The 23,275-nt window shown below is 52.1% G+C and overlaps 1 protein-coding gene across 9 annotated transcripts in view; it reads right to left on the bottom strand.

Moving 5' to 3' along the window:
* Positions 1-23,275, bottom strand: part of MYO18A (myosin XVIIIA) — a 101,425-nt gene that overhangs the window by 70,029 nt on the left and 8,121 nt on the right. For all 9 annotated transcript variants that reach the window (XM_018064338.1, XM_018064337.1, XM_018064343.1 and 6 more), the window contains exon 2: positions 16,750-17,830. In XM_018064338.1, coding sequence (XP_017919827.1) covers positions 16,750-17,748 — 999 coding nt within the window. In that variant the 5' untranslated portion in view covers positions 17,749-17,830. The remainder of the gene's footprint in view (positions 1-16,749; positions 17,831-23,275) is intronic.

A 23,275-nucleotide genomic window follows, 5' to 3' on the forward strand; every position in this document is an offset into this window, starting at 1 on the left:
TAAGCCTGCCTAGGAGGTAGCTAGCGGCCCAGTCAGCCTTGGCCCCGCCCCCAACCCCTGAGGCCTACGCTTCCTGGCCCCGCCCGCTCGCCGCCAGCGCTAGGGCGGGATCGGGAGGGCGGGGCCAGGTCGGCACATGCGCCTGGAATCCCGCCGTGCATCCGCCCTGTGTTGCTGCTAACGCCCGGCAGAGGGCGGTCGCCTCCTTCACAAGGGTCCGCCAGGGCCCAGGCAGTGGGATATCACCTCCTCGGGGTTGCCTTGCCGGCTCCGCCCCCAAGAGGCGCCCCCAGGAGAGGAGGCTGAAATGTCAAGATGGCCTCTCCCTTCACCCCATGGGTACTTCGAGAAGAGGCTAGGACGAGCTCTGCGCAGACTCTGTGCTCATCACTGCTCCATTCCCACAGCCCAAAGCAGTCCTCATGTATAGTAGGCATTCAAACGCTTACTGATGGAATAAAACGGATGAATGGATGACTTCATAAATAAACAGAAGACTCCAGGGACGCCTTGAGCCTGTGTGGTGGGGACAGTTCTGGGACAAGCAATCCAGAAGGGTCAGTGGGCTTGTCCCAGAGGTGGTCACTGAGGCTTGTGAAGTCGCTCAGTTGTGTCCCAACTGTTTGCGACCCCATGGACTGTAGCCCCCAGGCTCCTCTGTCCATGGGATTTTTTCCAGGCAAGAATACTGAGTGGGTGGCCAGTTCCTTCTCCATGGGATCTTCCCGACCCAGGGATCGAACTTGGGTCTCCTGCAACATGGGCAGACTCTTTACCGTCTGAGCCACCAGGGAATCCCACTAAGGCTTAGAGCTCCCCAAGTCCCTGTATCTGCATACCCAAAGGTTTGCTCAGAGCCTGTGGACCCCATACCATCTCATGGGCACAGAGCCCAGGCGGGGAAGTCTGGGCTTGTCCTCTCTGACAAGAGCAGGAGTCCATTTCCCTGAAGTCAGGTTCTGGCTGCCGGCAGGGACCACCTGACTGGTGGCTCCATTTGGCCTGCTGCTCCCTGAGGACTCTCAGCTGCTGGGGATTTCCTCGCGGCCCCTGGGGATTTCCAAACTGGCTCTGCTTGCCAAGCTCCCACAAGGTCCAAAGCCAAGGGCCAGCCTTGAGGATGATTTCCCAACATCCTCCACTCTCCTGCCCCAAATTCCACCAAGACTTGGGGCACTAGTAAATGAATGACACAATATTCCCATCCCTGCCCCCTCTGAGAGACAGGAGCCGATAGGCATAATGAAGAACTGTTCTTCTCTTTTTCATATAATAGACAACTCTTCTCTATGTCCACAGGACAAAAAAAAGGAAACCCAGTTTAAGAGTCAGACACACCAGTTTAAATAAAATATCAGTGAGGTCTCCTGGGGTGTGAGCTGGAAGCCTGTGCTATTTATTCTCAAAGTTAGAGCCGTTCTTTCAGCTAAACCTCAGTGTCTTTCAAACACTGGACATTCAATAAATGTTTGAGGATCTGTGTGTTCACCTTTGGGGACCTCTGTTGGGCCTGTTTCTAGAATCCTTTGAAGTAAAAATAAAGCACAGATCCAAACTCCACAGAAGCAGGAAGGAAGATGCAAAAGCTTCTACTTTTCCTACCAACCCACACCTCCATGTTAAGAGCCCTGGCCAAATCCACTGGGGCATGTGAGTGCCTGTGTGTTACCAGGCTGGGCAGAAAACGTGCTTGGTGAGCTGGGGAAGCAGTACCGCAGTTGCGGTGGCACACGGCCAGGACCTGTTGGCCCTGGGGCAGCAGGATTCCTGAGCTGGTGAAGTGTAGAAAATGCCCAAGAGGACAAGCCTTCCTTCCTGGGAGGAAGGGAAAACATGTTCCCCCCTGCCAGACTCACCAGGAGGTGCTGCAAGAGGAGACAAGCTTCCAGACCACTCCACCATCTCTTCCTGAATGAGCTATCTAGAGCTGCCCTATTCAACATGGTAGCCATTAGTTAAGTGTAGCTATTTAAACTGAAACAAAGGAATGCTTCTGATTAAATTGAAAATCAAATAAAGTTTAAAATTCAGTTCTTAGTCACACCGACCACATTTCAAGCAGGCAATAACTACGTGTGGCTAACAGCTACCAAGCTGGAAAGCAAAGAGGACAGAACAGCTATCACTCTGCAGAACTTTCTACTGGGAAGGTCTGGTCCAGAGGATCCCTGTTCAGCTTGTCCTTGACAAAGTCTTTGTCGTCCCTGACAAAGACTCCTTCAGGCTTTGTCCCTGACCCCCTGCTGTTCTCTCCCACCCCTGACCCAGAGTCAGCTTAAAGTCCTGTCCCCATGTGCTTTGCCTTGGCCTCCAGGCTTCAGAGGGAAGTGGGGGAAGGGATGGTAGCCGCAATTGAACCCCCAGCCTGGGCGCAGAAGCCAAGGGACTGAAAAGGCAAGGCTGAGTGGAAGCCAGCCCCCACCCCAAGGCATCCCAGGCCTGGGAGAAAGCCCCTCAGTGCCACACAATTGCTCCTTGTTTCTGCAGACTCTCTAGACCTTGCATGGGTAAGACATCCGGAATGCCGTGGCCTGAGGGCTTCCCCACATCACCGGCTGCTGGACTCATCTGATGTTAGCGCTCCCAGAGGGAGAATTGCCAGCAGAACCCTGAACTCTTGAGGGCAAATACGGCAATGAAGTCTTATACTGAGCAGAAAGCCAGGAGGTCTGCCCTGGAGTAGTGGGGACCGTGGCTGGACACTTCCCTGCAATGTCATCTGGATAAAGCTAAAGAGGAGGGGTGGGAGGAGGACTCTGGGGCATGCTCATCATGCTAGAGAGGCTCCAACAAGCTCCCTCAGGAGGAACAGGCAGCAAGGCATGGATCCGACTGCTACCACATTCTATCACAGGCACTTCACTTGAAAAGCTTTGCAACAGTAGCTAGAAAATTCAAGGTGCAAGTGCGTGGGCAAACTCCTATGTGTGAAGGAAGGAGCAGAGAGCAGACCCAGGAACTGGCGGGTCAGGGCTGCCTCTCTGTTCTGTGCCACAATACTTTTTTATTTTTTTTAATATGTATTTATTTGGCTGTACCAGGTCTTAGTTGGGGCACATGATATCTTCATTGCCACACTGTGGCATGCAGGATCTTTAGTTATGGCATGTGGGATCTAGTTCCCTGACGAGGGATCGAACCTGGGGCCCCTTGTCCAGTGGCAAAGGAAGCACATAGCCTTCACCATTGGACCACCTGAGAAGTCTCATATGCCTCAATTCCTATTAGCCCTAATCCACATGGGCTGTCAGAGGCAAGGCAGGTGTAAAGAAATACATTGATTTGTAAAGAGACCACAAAAAAGTATAGTTTGTTCAACTGGAAAACAAATAGGTAGGAAGAAGCCTGGCCTTTGAAAGGTACTGGTATCAGCCAAGAATTTGACTGGAGGAAGTCACAGGGAACGGAGCAGAGCTTTGAAAGCTGGCTGCAAACTGCAGATGACAGTGGATGCTCAGGGCAAGGCAATCCCACTCTGGGGCTACTCTGTGGCCCCGAGTAAACGTGGGGTCCCACCTGGACCTCATTTCCCTATCTCCGCCTGGAAGAGCTGACTCTTTGGAAAAGACCCTGATGCTGGGAAAGACTGAGGGCAGGAGGAGAAAGGGATGACAGAGGATGAGATGGTTGGATGGCCTCACCCACTCAATGGACATGAGTTTGAGCAAGCTCTGGGGGATGGTAAAGGACAGGGAAGGCAGGCATGCTACGGTCCATGGGGTTGCAAAGAGTTGGACACGACTGAGCAACTGAACAACCACCACCTGGAAGGCCTCAGGGGCAAAAGCATCATCCTGAGAAGAGTAAACCCCTCCCCCCACCTGCCATGAGCCAAGCTGAGCTGTTAACAGGCTGTGGCATTCCTCTGGGCAGATGGCCCATCGAGCTCCCAGGTATCAAGAGCTTCTCAGCCATCAGAGACAGATGATAATGACGTGACACAGTTCTGAGTGACTTGTATTGATTCATTCATCCTCAAAACAGCCTTGTGAGGAGAGTACTATTATTCTTATTTTACAGATGAGGGAAATGAGGCACAGAGAAATTAATTTGCCCAGGGTCACCAGTAAAGAATCCGGCTGCAGTGTAGGAGATGCAGATTCAATCCCTGGGTTGGGAAGATTCCCTGGAGAAGGAAATGGCAACCCACTCTAGTACTCTTGCCTGGGAAATCCCATGGATAGAGGAGCCTGGGCTATGATTCGTGAGGTCATGAAGAGTCAGACATGACTGGGCACATGCACCTAGTAAGCAGCAGGGCCAGGATTCAAAGCCAGGCAGTCAGCTCCAGAGTCCATACTGTGCCCAGCACCAATGTGTTAACAACACACACAATCACATACAACTCTCGATTTGTGGGCCCTTCTGCCCACGCTGCCCTCCCCCAAATGAGCTGAAAGCAGTTCTTGTAGCCAAAACCAGCCCTCCCAACCAACTTCAGATCTGCTAAGCATCTGTTCCTACAGAACAGTAAGAGCTACAGTTCGGGGATTTTGAAGAGAAGGGGTGGGGAGGGAGGAGGGGAGACTCTTTACAGCAGGGGCTCCTCCTTCAGAGGCACAGAGAGAGACCTCAAGACCAGTGGTCTAAGGAGGACACAGGGGTTGGGTGGGGAACCTAGGGCCCTGTGTAAAAAACAGGAAAACTGTGCCTTCTTCTGCCCCAGAAACCAAGTCCTCTGGTTTGAGGCCAGCCTGCCTCTGCACAGAGAAGGCGACAGCTGGTTAGGACTCATGGCAAAAATGCTTTGGAAGGGTCTGGGTAAAAAGGACAACCCAGATTAAATTCTGCTGTGAGTGTGTGTGTGTGTACAAGCCATTTCCAAGCCAGGTGTCCCGTCACAGAACCTGATTCTTCTCCTCAAGTCAGGGCCAAGAAATGATGGGTGCAGGGAGGGGAACTGCCCTGCCCAGGCACACAGATGCCTGCCTGAGAGGCATGCGGGCAGGCATCCATGGGCCTGGGCAGCGTGGTTCACCTCCCACGATGCAGGGTGAGGGCATTTTCCTAAGCAAGGTGTTCAGGCTAGTACCCCTCACCTTCTCCAAACCTAGCCTCATTCCTGCCTGCCACCCCCAACCTCACCTAGATAAGAACCTCTGTCACTGTCCAGAAACACTGAAGCCAGAATCAGGCTCACTGGAGACTGCCAGAGAAAATGGGGGCTCCGCCAGGCAAGGCCAAGCACGAAGGGGAATAAGGATGTTTGCTGGCCACTGGATTCCAGGAAGACAGCCCACAGCCACCCCCGCCCCCCAGGCTCTTCAGGCGGGGCGCCCAGTTTGCCTCCCGCCTCTATTGATCTTGACGCACCGCCAAGTGAGTGGGGACTTGACCTCACCCTGTGCCCATGTCCTTTAGGTAACCTAGGCCGCCTGCAGAGGAGGAGGCAAGGCTGCGGCAGGCCCAGTGCAGGCTGGGTCCCCCATGCCCGCGGTGCCAGGCACACAGGCTCTAGGGGAGAGAGAAGATGCCAGCCCACCTGGAGAGGAAATCTCTCACTGCCCCAAAGCCGATGCCTCTGCAGGCAGCTCCACAATCAAACCAGCACACAGAGGAGGGAGCTGGCGGCGGGGAGGGGAGGACGCAGCCACCGCAGGAGGAACTAACGAGGACATTGTATCAGACCCCTCCCATCGCCTTGTCCCTGGAAGGCTCCTCGGGACTCTCCAGACACTTCTGATGGGATGGGGCTGGGCGTGAAACCGGGTGTCACAGAGAGCCGTGACCATCTCGTGCTGCCTGACGAGTGCTGTCACTGCTTGGCCTCCGGCCCGCGCCACTCTGGGCTGAGATCTATCTTTTCGCAGATGTCTTCTGTTCTAGAGAAAGCACAGGCTTCTTGATCCCAGGGATGATGTCATCAGCCTTTCTTCTCCCCAGAACCAAACCCCACTAGGGCCTCAGGTGCTCCTCAAGGTTTCCCAATGTCCCACTCTGACTGTCCCAGGGCTCCAGACGCTGGTACCCAGTCTTCCCTATAGCCCGAAGCCAAGCCCATCCCTGGTCCACCTTGCCTCCAGCCCTGCTCTGCCCAGAGCCAGGGGCAGCCTCATAGTCCTGCTGACAGAGAAGGGAGCCCAGGAAGTGCCCTGTGAGAGACCCCCTCCCTGTGGGTACCCGCTTGCCCTAGGGCCTGCCAGTGAGAGAAGCTGGTGGGGAAGGAAGGAAGTGAGTCAGCTCCTTGCAGAAATGGGAGCGGGAGGGAGGAGCCGGCAGAACTGAGATCAGAGGGCAGAGGGGCTGGAAAGGTCACTAAGAAAGAAAGGCCCTGGAGGTGGCCATGGGGCCCCTGGAGGTGGCTATGGGGCCCCTGCGAGGTGGTGGAGAGATACAGGTGACAAGCTCAGCAATGCTACCTCGCACCAAGGCTGCTGGTCCCTAGAGGCCGAAGAACCTGGGTCTGAGCAGATGCAGCCCCACCTGAGAATGGAATTTGAGGTGGCACCCTTCCTGATGCATGCACCGACTGGAGGAAGTGAGGGCTTGGAGGATAGGACCAGCCACGTTCTTGCCTTGCTGAGGCAAGGTCTCTGGTCCCCAAGGCCTCCCACTGCTTCTCCAGGAGCCCGGCTGCCCCCTCGCTGGGCCCCCCTTGCATCTCCCAGAGAGGATGGGAACCGAGTCCGGGCCCCAAGAGCAGAGCAGTTGGGGCTGTCCCACCTCTGCCCCCGCCCCACCCGTCTCTCCGGTAGCCCCTGCCCACGGGGGAGATGTCCCCAGGCTCCAGCTGGAATCTGTCGCCCTGACTGGGAAAAATCCTTGCTGTGAACATTCCCAGCCTGCCAACATTCCAGCACTCAGGCAGCCCAGGGAAAGCAGAAGGGAAGAGGGTGCCCTGTGCCCTGGCCGGGCCACGCTCCACCCCATCAGAGACCTGCAGCCACTAAGACAGGCACATTCCTCCCAGGTCCCCTGGGCCGGACACTGTGTGACCCCATGTGACCCCGAATCTGCTTCTCACCAGCGCTCGGTGCCTCCTTGGGCAGGCTGTCCCAGTGGCCCTCCTCCCAGAGCCCCCTCCCAGGCTCCCACTCCTGGCTGCCTAGTCCTATTTCGTCTCCACTCCTGTGAGGGACGCTAGGCATCCGTGCACAGAACCGAGAGTCGTTAATACACTGCAGCCAAGTCACCGAGGACGGCCAGCGGGGAGACTGAGCTGAACAAGGGAACCAGTTTCTGACTTGAGAACCATCTTCTTTCCTTCAACAAAATATCCGCCCTTCTCAAGCGCTCCAGCAGGGCAGAAATGAGAAGAGAACGAATTCATTACAATCCTGATGAAGGCTGTGAAGGGGGGCGCTGCATAGAGCTGCCGTGGTCTCAGAGAGGACCAGGGAAGGTTTCCCTCGGGAAATGATGGTCAAACCGGGCCCGTGTGTATGTATGAATATACGGGGGTGGATGGGAAAAAGCATTACAGACAAAAGAAACAGCAGGGACGGGACAGCAGAAGCCAGTGGGGACGCTGAGTTGCACGCCCGCCACCTGCCAGGCACTGTGCCGGGCTGCGGTCCTCGCCTTTGTCCCACAGGGCACACTAGAAAACGACATGCTCACTCCTGCATAAAAAGAGGACCTGCTCCTGGTCAGAGGCGACATTCTGGGATCTTGCTACCCTAAGGGCTACAGAGGTCAGTACCAGCATGTCAGTGAGAGCCAAAAAGGTGAGGGGGCAATGGGCCTGGCTTCCAGCATCTAGCAGGGGAGGATGTATAAGGAGTATATGAACACCCCTCCCCCACCCCAGGGGACCGAACCTGAAGGCTGCCAAGACGCTTCTCTTCCCATGGCTTCCCTCAGGCCCCTTTCCAGGACCTCTCCCAGCTCCCACAAGGGTAAATCCCAGGACTTCCCCAGTGGTCCAGTGGTTAAGACTTCACCTTCCAATGCAGGGGGCACGGGTTTGATCCCTGGTTGGGAAGCTAAGATCCCACAGGCATCAGCACCCAAAAACCAAAACATAAGACAGAAGCAATATTGTAGCAAACTCAATAAAGACTTTTAAAATGGTCCACATCAGGAAAAAAAAAAAGATTGAATCCTGCCTGCTGCCCCTTGGGCTCATTTCCTCTGGTGGATCCTCCAGAGAGGCTGAGAGCAATAGTTACATCCTTCTGTAGCATCCACACAGCGTGAGTGGCCAGTCACCCCCCTGGCGCCCCCTTTCCTTCTGGAGAAGAGGCTTCTAGGGACCTGGGAGCAGGAATCAGAAGGCCCAGGCCTGGGCTGGGCAGTGGATGCATAAGGATACCCAGAGACTGCCTTCCTCTACCTTATGTAGATGTATGGATGTATACATGGATATATGGACACACAGAGCTTCCCTGGTGGCTCAGACAGTAAAGAATCTGCCTGCAATGCAAGAGACCTGGGGTTTAATCCCTGGGTTGGGAAGATCCCCTGGAGAAGGGAATGGCTACCCACTCCAGTATTCTTGCCTGGAGAATTCCATGGACAGAGGAGCCTGGCAGGCTGCATACAGTCCATAGGGTCGCAGAGAGTCAGATGTGACTGAGCAGCTAACACATACGTACGAATGCGGATACACAGCTCTCCTATGCAGAGTGAAGGGCCAGGAGGTGTACCCTGAGTTCAAATCCTGACCAGGGACTTAGTAGCCATGAAACCGTAGGCAACTTACCTAACCTGAACCCTCTCTGTAATCCAATTTCCTCATCTGCAAAACAAAGATCATTATAGTACCTACTTCAAAGGGTTGCTGGGAAAATGTACTGAGTTCATATGTGGGAGACATCTAGAACAGCCTCTAATAGAAGCGGGGTGAACACTAGCCATGATCTTCAATCTCGCTACTATTTTTCCTGCCCTTCCCTCAAAGCATCTCTATTCAGACTGAATCTTTACCAGATCAATTAAATACCACCTAGGGAGCCTGTGTGAGCTACACACTGTACTGGGTACCACACAGAAGGCCAGGTGAACCCCCAACATTCTTTCCTGCCACAGAGTTTGTGCAGAGTGGCCGGGTGAGCCAGGCAGGGGCAGAACGCCATGCCCTGATTCTGAGGAACATATAGCAGGAGGTGAAGGGAGCCAGAGCAGTGACCCAGGTCTAAGGAAATAGTTTCCCAACCCAACTAGAGCCAATGACCGAAAAAATAAGCTTTGCTAACACTGTCCCCTGTATTTAACAGAACAGAAGCTGCTGCCAAACACCACATGGGACTCGAGGGCTGGCTGGGGGCCCCCCAAATGGCATAGCAAGGGGTGGGGGACCATGATGACTCTACTCCTTGGCAGTGCCTGTCTGGCATGGTGGGTGCCCAGGGTGCTGCAGAGGCCTGGGGCACATTCATACCCGCTGCCCAGATGGACAAAGGAGGCACCAGGCAACCTGCCCAGGCAGCAGGGGAGCCCCCACCCCAACGGGTCACCAATCCCCACCCCCACAACGCTGTTCCCCACCCCAGGCTCCAGTGAGGAAAATCCAGCAGCTCAGGGTAGGGGGGCAGCGGGAGCCCTGCTGGCAGGCAGAACGCGTGCTTGTGGTTTCTGGGAAATGCTGTAGAGATTTGCAGCATTTTTAAAATACTTGTGTTCCCACCCGCCACACACACACCCCCGTCTTCACCCCACTCCTCACCCACCTCCCCCCGTCTGGGTGTTTGCATATCTGGTATTTTCCAGAACCATTTCAATATAAATAAAAGAGATCAGAAGGGAGAGGAGGCCAAGGTGGTCTGGGGGATCAGGGTGGGCCCGAGGGGTGCTGGTCAGGGCGGGAAGGGGCTGGAACAGCCTACCTCCATCAAGGCCCAGCCCCTGCATCAGGGCTCCAAGCTGTGCCTGCGAAAACAACCAGTGACCATGACATGTACCCACCCCCAGGCCAGTGCGGCCCGGGCACTGTGCCCACCACCCACGGGCTGGGTGGCCAGCGCACTCTCGGGCTGTCGTTCGTCTAGCATCTCCCCAGGGAAAAGGCAGACTGGACCTCTGAAGACAGAAGGGAGACCTAGCAGAATGGAAGTGACCCAGTTCACCACACTATTCTGCTGGTCCCAGGCACCCCACTAATCCAGGACAGACACCCCCCCCCAAAATGCTCCTAAAGACCTTTCGCTCACCAGGTCATATGTCCTTGAACCCATCCACCTGCCTTTCATATATCCAAAAGGATATAGTTTGGGTTCTACCCTGAGCCCCCAAACCAGGCTCTCCCATGGTGAGACTCTGATGCCAGGAACTTTGGCATAAAATGAAGTGAAAATGTCCTGGAGTAGCAGTAGGAACAGGGCATTCTAGAACACTGAACTCAGGCAGTACCCCACCACCCCACCAGCAGCAGAATCCCCTGGGAAAGCCTGTTGCCCAAAAGCCAGCCTGGCAGACCAGGAAGCAGCAGTTTCAAGTCTCGCCTTGGAATCTTTTAGGCCCCACTCGTGACAGCACCCAGGGGTCCTGGGGACCAGGAAGAAGAGGCTCACACCGTTTCTTCCCAGGGCCTCCATTATAGCCTTCTCCCAAATGCAGACAACCCTGCCTGGCCAGTCCCCTGCAAGGCCACTGAGGACCACGCCTGCAGGTCTGAGAAGCCTGGCTCTAAAATGCGGAAAAAGCAAGAGAGCACCCAATGTCCCACCTCTCCCACCAGTGAGAGAGGTCTTAAGAACAGAGCTTCAGAGAAAGAGTTTGGACAAAAGTGTTAGGAGTCCTCTTGGAAAGAAAACCTTACCAGGGGCAAGAGTGGAAGAGTACTAGAATGGGTTGATTAACACAGGAAGCATGTGTGTGCGGGCTCAGTTGTGTCCAACTCTTTGAGACCCCATGGACTGTAGCCCTCCAGGCTCCTCTGTCCATGGGGATTCTCTAGGCAAGAATACTGGAGTGGGTTGCCATGCCCTCCTCCAGGGCATCTTCCCAACCCAGGGATCGAACCCAGGTCTCTCACACTGCAGGCAGATTCCTTACCGTCTGAGCCACCAGGGAAGCCCATGAATACTGGAGTGGGTAGCCCTATCCCTTCTCCAGGGGAACTTCCCAACCCAGGAATTGAACTGGGGTCTCCTGCATTGCAGGCAGATTCTTTAGCAGCTGAGCTACTAGGGAAGCTCCTCATTAACACAGAGGGTGTAAAATTGCCTTCTATGGATAGTATTAGAGACTGGGCAGAGGGAAAGGAACTAATTTCCCTGAGCGTTTACTACTGCTAAAGTCTAATAAGTGACATCATCTAATACACAAACATGTTTATCTTCAATAAAGGCTCACAGAGCATGGTGTGCAGAATAAACAAGCCTCCCTTTAGCACCAGTCTTATTCTCCTTCTCAGAGAAAACTGTAGTTAGTTGGGCGTGAATACTTCTCTGAGTTAGTCTTCTCAAATTCTGGGAGGAAAGAATAGAGCCCGTTTAGAGCGGTCATGGCTCACTTTGCCTGGGAGGCCTCTCCTAATTGCCACCCCTTCTCCTGTGGCAGGACTGGCCGCTTCCTCCTCCTCACCCCACTGCATAGCCATTCAGACCTGTGATAGCAGTTATGGTACCTGGTTGCATTTCTTTACTTAGGTCTATACGGACACGACTGAGCGATTTCACTTCACTTCACTTCATGCTTCCTCAAGGAAAGATCGCATTTTATTTATTTAATCTCCCTATGCCTGGTATAGTGCTAGTCCCTACGCAGATTCATTACATGTTTAAGGGAGGGACTTCCCTGCAGTCGGGTGGTTACGATTCCACCTTCCAATACAGGGGGCCCAGGTTCCATCCCTGGTCAGGGAACCAGATCCCACATGCCGCAACTGATCAGGGGTCTAGATCCTGCATGCTGCAACTACGACCCAGCACAGCCAAGCAAATTTTTTTAAAAAGCTTAAAGGAGTAAGTCAACTAAAGCTCACAAAAGCTTGGCAACTTTAGGAAAACACAAACACAGGTCTTTCTGGCCACAAAGTCCATGCTGTTTACACTATAAATGCTATCGTCCAGATTCTCCTGAGTGTGGAGGTGGTTTTAGATGGACACGATGACCTCTTTAGGAAACTTACAGCCCTACAGCCTTTGAGTACAAATCCCAAGTTCCAACAGAAGAGACTGGACTACAGACCTCAGGCAAATGACTGACAGCTTGAGAGGGTTCAGGAAACCAGCCTTGGATGGGAGGGAGTGATACACCTTCCTTTAAGCACCCACCCCTCCCCTCCTACCACATCCTGGAAAGCTCAGGGGAGCGGTGCTTTCTAGGTATGGCTCCCATGCAGGCCAGCTCCTCTGGCTCTTGGTGGCAGGGGGACAAATGCATTGGCCAGGGTTTAGCCAAGTGGGCTTTTCTGAGCTCAGCAGAAACACCCTCCATTTCTCAGAAACCATATTTGTCCCCTATGAAGGCCCAATGAGAATATAAACAGAAAGGCTCTCCCCTCCCTCAGGTCCTAGTCCCTAACAGGCTTCTGCCCCTTCTTAAAGAGTATTGACTTGCCCACACAGACTCCTTGACCTGGAGGAAGGAATTCTGAACCAACTAGGGTTTTAAGATCCTCATCATTACCAACACCTCCTCAAATTTCAGCAACTCAAGGATCTCTTTGCCTTTAGAAAACTTGAGTAACTGATCCCCAAACAGACGTCCTAAAACATTTTCCCTGAGTAGCTGAAGAAAGGACTTAGCCTCTTCCCCTAACTCTGGCATCACACTTGACCCCTCCTCTCTTCCTTCTCCCACACCAGCAAATCAACAAGACTAGAGGGCACCCCTAAGTTCATAAGAGCACTATTTAAATAGCCAAGACAAGGAAGCAACCTAAATGTCCATGGACAGGTGAACTGATAGAGAAAATGTGATATATATATATATATATATATATTTATATTTATATTTATACACACATACATACACACACATAATGGAATACTACTCAGCTATAAAAAAGAATGAAATAATGCCATTTGCAGCAACATGGATAAACATAGATATTATCAAATGGCAACTCACTCCAGTATTCTTGCCTGGAGAATCCCGTGGACAGAGGAGCCTGGTGGGCTACAGTCCACGGGGTCGCAAAGAGTCAGACACAACTGAGCGACTTCACTTCACTATCATACTAAGGGAAGTAAGTCAGAGAAAGACAAATATCCTAGGATATCACTTAAATGTGGAGTCTAAAAATTTGATATAAATAAACTTATTTACAGAAGAGAAACAGACTCACAGACAGAGAAAACAAACATGATTACCAAAGGAGAAAGCGGGAAGTGGAACAGATGGATTAGGAGCTTGGGATTAACAAATACAAATACAAATAAAATACATAAGCAACAAGGTCCTACTGTATAGCATAAGGAACGATATTCAGTATCTTGTAATGAACTATAGTGGAAAAGAATCTGAAAAATATATATATACATATACACACACACGCATAACTGAATCACTTTGCTGAACACCAAAAACTAACACAACATTGTATATCAACTATAATTTTTTTTTAATTTAAATAAAAATAAACAAAAAAGACAACAGAGCCTACTTCAGTTGCTCCTGTCGGACACGTCTCTTCATCTGCACTGCTTCTACCCAAACTCAGGCCTCCGTCCATCTTACTGAGACACTACAGCTCCCTCACTAGTCTCCCCACAGCTATCCTTGCTAGAGCTGAAAGCATTCTCCATAAGCAGCCAGAGAGGTTTTTCAAAAACCTGTTCCCATCACTCCCTAATTAAATCGCTTCACTGCCTTTAGGTTAAAGTTCGCATTCCCTAGATGACTCACAAGGGCCTTGGTGACCTGCTTCCTGCTCGCCTCTCCTGCTGCTTCTCTCAATACTGTCCCCACACAATCCCCCCGTCTTATGCCCCAGATGTGTCGTTCTCTCCAGTCTCCAGACCTCGCCATGTGTCTTACGGCCTTCCCCTTCCTCCTCTTGTCTCCCCTACACTCATCTCCCTCCCAGATATTGGTTCTCCCTCATTCCTTCCCAAGGCTGTGCCAGAAGTCCCTCTTCTGTGCTCCCCAGGACCATGTCCTGGCCTCTGTCATTGAGCTTCTCAAATGGCACCGTCTTTGCTGCTTGAGCATCTCTCCCACCAGACTGTGAGCTCCTTGGGGCTGGGGTTATGCGCTATTCAGTGCTGGACCCCAGGACCGAGCACACAGGAAGTGCTCAAGAATTGTTTATTTCATAGGCAGGTGAGTGGAAGAAAAGACACAGAAGAGCTGCTCCTCCTGGGCCAGCTAAGTGATTCCTATGAGGTCCCAAGTCTATCCTCCTGCCAGAGCTCACCCCTGCTCCCAGTGGAACCCTGTCGAGCAGCCACAGGGACACACGAAGGAGGTATGAACTGAGCATTCTGGGCACACACCGTGTGAGAAGGAAACCCACGGGGCTGTGTCTCCCTGGGGCCCTCTGAAGAGGTTGTGGAGAAAAGGCCCCATGGCCCCCATCTGTGTGCCGAGAGGCAACAGATGGCTAGCCAGCTCCCTCAGAGCTCCCTGGGGACAGGCGACGTGTGGACACAGTTGATGGACGGCCTGATGGGCAGGGTGACCACCAGGAGCTGTCCCTGTGGGGCTGGAGTTGTCAGGGATCCCCGCCCAGGAGCCTGGAGGAAGCGGGAAGACTCTTTTCTTGGCATGGAACTGGGATTAGAATTGCTGCCAAGAAAAGGAGCAGGAGTAGGAGTGGGAGGAAGAGGAGGAGATAAAGGACAAGAGTCCCAGAAGAGGCTGCAACACTCCTCCACCAGCCCCGGGGGGCCGTCCCAGGACACTGGAATGCCAGGCTCACTCTGCTCCTCTCTGCTGTGGCCCAAGTCCCCGCTACCTACCCAGGTAGGAAAAGATGCAGGGGCTACTCTGAACCTGTCAGAGGGCTCTAGGGCACTCCTGACGATGGGGCTTTCTACTGCCTCCCATGCCCGACCCCCCAGGTGGAGGGAGACATTCTCTGGGCATCAGCTGGGTTTGCCCCACAGAGGCGAGAGCAACCCGGCCTTTCAGGGGTACCTGCTGTACTGCAGATCCACCAGGGCCTCGACAGCTGAGCCATCCAATTCCCCAGGGAGGAGGCAGCAGCAGCTAGCTGGGAAGGGAGAGGGGCTGGGAAATGTGAGATGCCAGGACGATCTGTGTGCTATAAGGACAAAACTGAACAGCGTCTGGGATGCCAGGCCGAGGGCCCCTCAGAGACCTGTGCTGTGGTTCAGCAAGGAGCTGGCAACAGTCTCCCAGAGGGGATTCATTCTTAAAGAGGAAAAAAATTCCATCTGTTAAAAGCAATATCACCCTGGTAGAAAGCAGAGAGACCCGTGGTACGATCATAGTATGATCTCTGGCTCTGAAATAAAGACTACTCCTTCTAGGCTGAGGTTCCCTGAGTTCAGTCTAGTCTGATGGCTAACACATAGTAGGTGCTTGATGGGTGTTTCAGGATTAAATGAGTTCCAGTCCTCCCCTGGATTCCATGACAGGCTCCCTCCCACTCACGATCCTTTCCTGACTAGCAGAGCGTCCTGACCCCACCAGCCCCAGGGTAGAGGAAGGTCGGGGACCTGACTCCAGTGCTTCCTGCCAGAGCCTAACCCTGCTGCTCCCAGGCCCTCCAGGCCCGAGATGCTGCCAGACTGACTAGCCAGCCGAGCGTCCACTTCCCCTCCCTGGGAGAAAACTAGGATGGGGACTCTGCCTGCTTCCTTAGCATTTCCTCCCACTTTTGACTTTGACACATCTGGCCGGTCACTTAGTGCTGAAAGGTCCCGGCCAGGCTATGCAGTGGTCAGGCTGCAGGGACTAGATCCAGACAATCCTAAAACCCACAGGCAGGAGAAAGGGAGGGCTAGAGCTAATTTATCCCTCATGGATTGTCTCTAGGCAGAACATTCCAAACTGATATGTAGCCACCCTATCAAGAGTCCCCTGGGGTTAGAGATATCCATTCCCCTAGAGACCTGCTCACACATCTAATCTCAGTGTCTTCTGCTCCTCTGTCACCCCTTCCATGGCTGTTTTGTGTGGGCTGGATACGAGTTGAGATCTCAGGGACAGTCATACTATCTCTGTAGGCTAGATCCCTGTTGCCTTTCCAGGGCTGTGCTTTTTCTTCTTCCAGGAGATAATAAAGACTGTTGGAGCCCAAGTGATCTTTATAAATCAGATCCAGTCACTCCCCTGCTGAAAATCCTACAATGGTACCATTTCACTGGACTAAAATCTAAACTCCTACCATTATTTACAAGGTCCTCCATGATCTGGCCCCTGCTTATCTCTGCAACCTTACCTGGTGTTCAGCTCCTCAGTTGCTCAGGGGTAAAAGAAGGCCTGCAGTCACCTCCCCAAGAGCTACTACTAAAGCAGCCATACATTACAGACGTCCCATGTGAGACCTGATTTAAAATAATTTATCTTTTTTTCACCTCCAATACATAAAAAACGGAAATCCTATATTTTAGTCCACATACCAGTCTGGACTAGTAGTAGTCCAGAGTGTCTCTCATAGCTGGAAGTGGCACATGTTAGCTTTCTCAATGCCTCAATTTAGGGCTCAGGACATACAGCCCACACAGGTATCATACAGTCCCTATTATGGTGTATCACGTCTGCTGGGGTCACTTCTCCCCACAGGCCAGATAAGTTGTCCTGGAGCCCAAGGAGTGGACCACATCACCCCTTGCACTTGCTAGGCTCTGATGATAGCTATTGGGTACCCCCACCATCCTCCCAGGTACAAACGCCAGAGAGGCCAGCATACCCAGTCCCCGCTCACCCCTGGCTGCCCAGGCAAACACTTACATGGGCTGGCTCCCTGCGGAGTCCCTCCACGCTCCGCAGCCAGCTCTGGCTGAGCTCGCTGAGTTCTGGGATAGGCTGCACCTTGAGCCGCACGCTGTCCCCAGACTGCCGGATCATCTCCACAATCTCATCCCTGGACTTGTTCTCCACCTTGAATCCATTGATCTCCACCAGACGGTCACCGGGCACCAGCCCCAGGGCCAGGTCCTTGGTGCCTGCGCCGGGCTCCGCAAAGTGAACCACCCGCCGGTAGACCTGGCCTTCGGGCCCCCGATCCAGCATGGTGGTGCGCCGCAGGGAGAAGCCAAAGTCCCCGGTGGGCCTTCGCAGCAGTTCCAGTTCCCGAAGGGCAGGGGGTGGTGGGGGCAGGACCGGGGGCAAACGCAGGTCAGCGGGAAACCTTTTGGTCACCAGCTCCGGGGCTCGGGACCGAGGTCCTGATCGAGGGATAGCCGGGCCGGGATGCTGCGTCAGCTGTCCCTCCAGGGTCCTCACCTCCACCTGCGGAGATGGGGCGGCAGAATGCTCCGAGGGGGTGGAGGTTTCCGACGTGCTCTCGTCCCGGCTGCGCTGGGAGAAGGAGAAGCGCTTGGCGATCATCTGCGAGTTCTGCTTGGCCAGGGAGCCGAACTTGGCCGCCCGCTGCAGCACCGAACCCCGCCCGCTGCCTTCCTCGCCCTTGAGGTCGTCACTGGAGCTGGCTGTGCTCAGGTGGCCCGAGTCCAGGACGACGCTGCCCCTGTTGCTGTCCGAGTCGATGTCTGTCAGGTGCAGGTCCGAGCCACTGGCCACCTTGATGGGGATGGGGTTGGAGATCTCCAGGCGCGTCCTGGAGTCGCGCTTGGAGGAGCGGTTCAGGTTGAAGAAGCCACGACGCAGGCTCATCTCTTCCAGGCTCCGCAGCTCCGCCGCCGACATCCGCTCCTTCTTCTCCTTCTTTTCCTTCTTCTCCTTCCGCCCGCCATCTTTGTCCTTGTCTTTCTTCATGAGGTTAAACATGGTGGGGGCGCTGTTTCCAGGGGTGGCACCCCCAGAGGATTACAGGTGCTTAGTACAGGGCCTTTGTGCCCCGCCCTTGCCGCTGCAGAGAGAAAGAGAGAGAGAGGTTATTCCAGCAGAGCCCACACGTGGCCAACCAATGAGCACAACTGTCCCTCACCGAGTGCCAGCTACGTGCCAGGGGCTCTGTGTCACCCAATACAGTCTCGAGGTGACCCTCATAACACTGCTATGGGTGTTCTTGTTGTTGTTCAGTAGCTAGGTTGTATCCAACTCTTTGCGACCCCCATGGACTGCAGCACACCAGGCTTCCATGTCCTTCACTATCTCTCTGAGTTTGCTCCAACTCATATCCATTGAGTAGGTGATGCCATGGAGAGGTCTATCATTATTCCCATTTTACAAATAAGGAAACGAGACAAGTTTGTAAAAGCCCAGACTTCAAAGTCTATCATTTTCTGTAATCCCTGATAGACCCACACTTAGGTGTACACAGCGGTGGCATCTGGGAGCTCTAACCTCCCAGTTAAGAGGATGCTATGGGGCTCCCCTGGTGGCTCAGTGGTAATGCCAGTGTAGGAGACACAGGTTCAATCCCTGGTCCAGGAAGATCCCATATGCCACGTGGAGCAACTTAGCCCATGCACCACAACTATTGAGCCTGTGCTGTAGACCCTGGCAGCTGCAACTGCTGAGCCCATGTGCCACAGCTACTGAACCCCAGGGGCCCTAGAGCTGGCACACCCTAGAGCCTGGATCCCCAACAAGAGAAGCCACCCCATTGAGAAGCCTGAGCACCACAACTAGAAAGTAAGCCCCCACTCACCGCAAGTAGATAAAAGCCCAGGCAGCAATGAAGGCCCACCATAGCCAAGAATAAGTCAATAAATAAAAATTTTTTTTTAAAAAAAGGTTGCCATCAAACCAACCTAGGACCTAACTTAAGATTCAAACACAAAGGAACAAGGCAAGTGACCTCCCACAGCCACTGTCCATTAAGGCACCAGACATCACATGCTCCTGGGCTTGTTCCTAAACCTGCTACCCCTGAAGCAGCAGCCTGAGCCACTGCTGGACAGATCTCAAAGAATCGACACTTATTTAATGACTGCCACTCATCAGGCATAATTCCAGGCCCTTTACACTATCTCATTTGAACCTCACAGCATCCCTGCAAGGTAGGTATCATTATCTCTACTTTACAAATGAGAAAACGGGGCTCGAAAATTAAGTATATGTTAGTTGTCACACAGCAAGTAGGTGGCAACTGCAGGATTCAATGGCAAATGTTGTTTTCTTTCTAGGGCCTGGGCGCCCACAGTGAAGCAGGGAGGGAAGTAAGGGGGAAGTTCCAGACTGAACAGAGGACAGACAGCTGTAAGGTGGGGGTGGGGTGGGGTCTGCTGGATAAACAGGATCCTGAAAAACTCACATCCTTTTCCCCAGACCGACACCTAAATATAGCCTTGGGAAGTAAGTTGTGGCAGCCGGAGAGAGAAAGCTAGCTCCAGAGCTCTAGTGTTTATGGTACCAACCTCCTCCCATCCCCAAGCACACCCGACTCAGGACAGGACCAGAGAAAAACCTGGTGGGGGTGGAGTTGAGAGAGGTTTTCTTGTTCTACCCAGCAGGGAACAAGAAGTAGGCCATACCACCTAATTAGAAATTAAATGTAATTTTTTCTCTCTCTGTGAAAGCTTCCTGCTCTGAGTTCTAGACCCAAGACCTACAAGCTTACTCTGCAGGAGTGAGCTCTGGCCAACCCCTGGAGAGGCCCCTTCTCTCAGTGTACCCCATCCTCACAACCAAGAGGGCCTTCTGGGCTCCCCATTCTACTGAGAAGGATTCCCAACCCAGGTACAGTGCCTAGGAAGGCTTCAAGGGCCAGGAATGCCCAAGGGCCCTGGGGTTCTGGTTGATTGTTTCTGCTCCACCCAGTGCCCTGACCCATGTGGCTCGTAAGAGATCATCGTATCTTTTCTAGAGCAGCACTGATCATGAGAAATATAATTCAAGTCATATACGGAGTTGTAAATTTTCTAGCAGCCACATTTTTTAAAAAAAGGTAAAATTAACAATACACTTTATTTAATGTAAATATATCCAAAATATTGTCATCTCAACATGTTATTTATATAAAAATATTGAGATATTTTACATTCTCTTTTCCATATTAAGTCTTCAAAATCCAGTGTGTGTTTAGCATTTAGAGCATGTCTCGATTCAGACAAACCACATTTCAAGTACAGTAAGTCCCCTACATAAGAACAAATTCTGTTTCAAGAGCACGTTTGTAAGTCCAATTTGTTCACAGGTCCAACAAAGTTAGCCTAGGTACCCAACTAACACAATCGGCTATATAGTACTGTACTGTAATAGGTTTATAATACTTTCCACATAAATAATATATAGATAAAAAAACACAAAAAATAAGGAAAACATGTTTACTCTTACAGTACTGCACCTTGAAAAGTATAGTAGTACAATACAACCAACAGCTGGCATATAGGGGCTGGAACACACATTTGTATCTTTGAAAGTCCACAACGTGAAGGTTCTTAAGTAAGGGACTTACTGTATTTGACAGCCCTGTGTGGTTTGTGGCTATCAGATTGGGCAGCACAAGCCTAGAGAATTCTTATGTTGTAGAGCATATTCAAAGAGATGGGAAATCTGGCCATCAGCTCTCTGTGGAACTAGCAGGTACCCTTCTCCCCCTCTGACCTCAGTTTCTACCTGATAAAACAAATTTCCCTTTGAATTGTTTAGTTCTTACTGCTCCATGCATAGCTCCTGGGAGTGGGAAGCCAGGAAATCTAAGGGCCCAAGAAGTCCAAATCCAGGAACAGCCTTGGCCAGCAGCTGCGCTTGGACTGATACAGGGTGGCAGAGTGCCTGGATCAGGTATTGTCTCTTCAGGGCTCTATTTCAACAGAGGGAGTCTTTCTCTCTACTCCTGAATGCTGATGGGGGTGTGGACAGACCTACCATATCTTAGGATGAAGGATCTCTGGCTGATCACTGCCCATCTTACCTCTCATCCATCACTACCTGCACGTTCTGAAAAGGCTAGCTTAGAAGATGGTTCCAGAGGGACCTGTGGGGGAAATGGGGAAAGAAACCCACCTTGGGGACTTGAAGGGAACAAACCAGTATCTGAGCCCCAGTTCAACCACAGAGAACCCAACTGCCTCCAGTGCTGTCCCACCAAGACACCTTTTATAGCCTCCAGTTCTCACTCTGCAATCCTTACCCAATCCTGGCTCTTAGCTGGGGGCTAAGTATCTGAGTGGTATCAACAGAAAACAGCCCTGAGAATTCTAGAATCTTTGGGCTGTCTCGGCACAAGCTTGTCCCTCACTGTCATTGCAGCCGGCAGAAACCGCAGACGGTCACAGCAGCAGCACAGGGGGTGGTGCTGGCAGGAAATGTTAGATCTGGTATCTAGGCCTGGATCTGCCAACAAATCACTGGGGGACCTTGAACCTGTCACTTTGCTCAAGGTTGGATGACATGATCTAGGTCTCTTCTAGCTCTAAAATTCCAAATATCTAAGTCTCCTGTGGACACAGGTTATTTATTAACTTTCTGCCAAAGTCACCCTTCTCTCATCCCAGTCCTTGGGGCCTCTGGAGACTAGATCCATTTCAGCCCTTCCCTCATCACCCCCTGTCCTGCCACTGTTATCTGCACAGCTCACAAGATCCCCCCTCCTCACTATTGTCCCACCAATTGTCAGGCCTGGCTGTGGCCTGGGTTCTCTCCTGTGCCCCACGTTTAGAGCTACTGGCAGCGTCCCCCTCCAGGGTCAGACCTGCAATACAGCTGCAGCGGATTCTTATGTTTCAGAGCCTAGTTTGCCAGAGACCTGGGTTCTGTCAACTTCCTATAGACCTTGGACTTTGGCACATCTCCTGTCCTCAAGTTCATAGTCTCTAGTAGCAGTGATATCATTACCTCACGACTCCTTTCAGGCTGCAGTTTCTACCTACCTCCCCTTCATCTCTCAAGCCCTCCAGTGAAGATAACTATTTTTGATCCACTTCTCTGCCTTTCACCCGTCACCCTACTCCAGGAGGTCTTTCCTAATTTTAAGTGAAGGAAAAGTATGTATGCAAATTAGGATATGTAACTGAATCATCTTGACCCTGTGTGTGTGTGTGTGTGTGTGTGTGTGTGTGTGTGTGTGTGTTTGCTCAGTCGTTCAGCCATGTCTGCCTGTTTGTGACCCCACAGACTGCAGCCCACCAGGCTCCTCTATCCATGAGATTTCTCAGGCAAGAATACTAGAGTGGGTTATCATTTCCTCCTCAGGGAGTCTTCCCAGCTTAGGGATCAAACCCACATCTCCTGCATTGGCAGGCAGGTTCTTTACCACCGCACCATCTGGAAAGTTCCCCATGTCGACCCTACTATCCCCTAAATCTAAGCAGAATACCATTGACTCAATCAACTCAGCTGCTTTATCACATTAAGACATAAAGCATTTTGAAGACAAGGACCATTCAACTCAAATATGCATGTATCGGGCTTCCCTGGTGGTCCGGTGGAAAAGAATCCACCTGGCAGTGGAGGAGACACCGGTTTGATCTTTGATCTGGGAAGATCCCACATGCCGTGGAGCAACTAAGCCCGTGCTCCAGAGCCAAAGAGCCACCACTACTGAGCCCAAGTACCACGACTACTGAAGCCATGCCCCCTAAAGCCCGTGCTCCACAACAAGAGAAGCCATCTCAATGAGAAGCCTGGGCCCCGCAACCAGAGAGTAGTCCCTGCTTGCCACAACTAGGGGAAGCCCAAGCACACCAATAAAGACCCCACACAGTCAAAAATACATACATAAATAAAACTTAAAAAACAAATATGCATCAATTCAATTTACACGGTCATATGACGGAATACTACTCAGCAATAAAAAGGAAACAACTACAGATATACACAAGGATGAATCTCAAAAACATCTCTTGCTGCTGCTGCTGCTAAGTCACTACAGTTGTGTCTAACCCTGTGCGACCTCATAGACGGCAGCCCACCAGGCTCCTCTGTCCCTGGGATTCTCCATCTCTTAAGTGACTGTAAAAGAAGCCTTGAACTACTATTTGGTACTATTTATATGAACTTCTGGTATAGTCAAAGTAACCTATGGGGGAAAAAAATCAGAACAGTGGTTACCTCTGGGAAGCAGGGGTGGGTTGGGAATGGGAATTGCCTGAAAAAGGCCATGAGGGGACTTTTGGGGGTGATGTTCATGTTTCATATCTTGATAAGAACTAGGGTTAGGAAAGTTACGACCAACCTAGACAGCATATTGAAAAGCAGAGACATTACTTTGTCAACAAAGGTCTGTCTAGTCAAGGCTATGGTTTTTCCAGTGGTCATGTGTGGATGTGAGATTTGGGCTGTGAAGAAAGCTGAGCGCCGAAGAACTGATGCTTTTGAACTGTGGTGTTGGAGAAGATTCTTGAGAGTCCCTGGGACTGCAAGGAGATCCAACCAGTCCATCATAAAGGAGATCAGTCCTGGGTGT

This window comes from Capra hircus, chromosome 19 (assembly GCF_001704415.2).
Source record: "Capra hircus breed San Clemente chromosome 19, ASM170441v1, whole genome shotgun sequence".
NCBI classification, from domain to species: Eukaryota; Metazoa; Chordata; class Mammalia; order Artiodactyla; family Bovidae; genus Capra; species Capra hircus.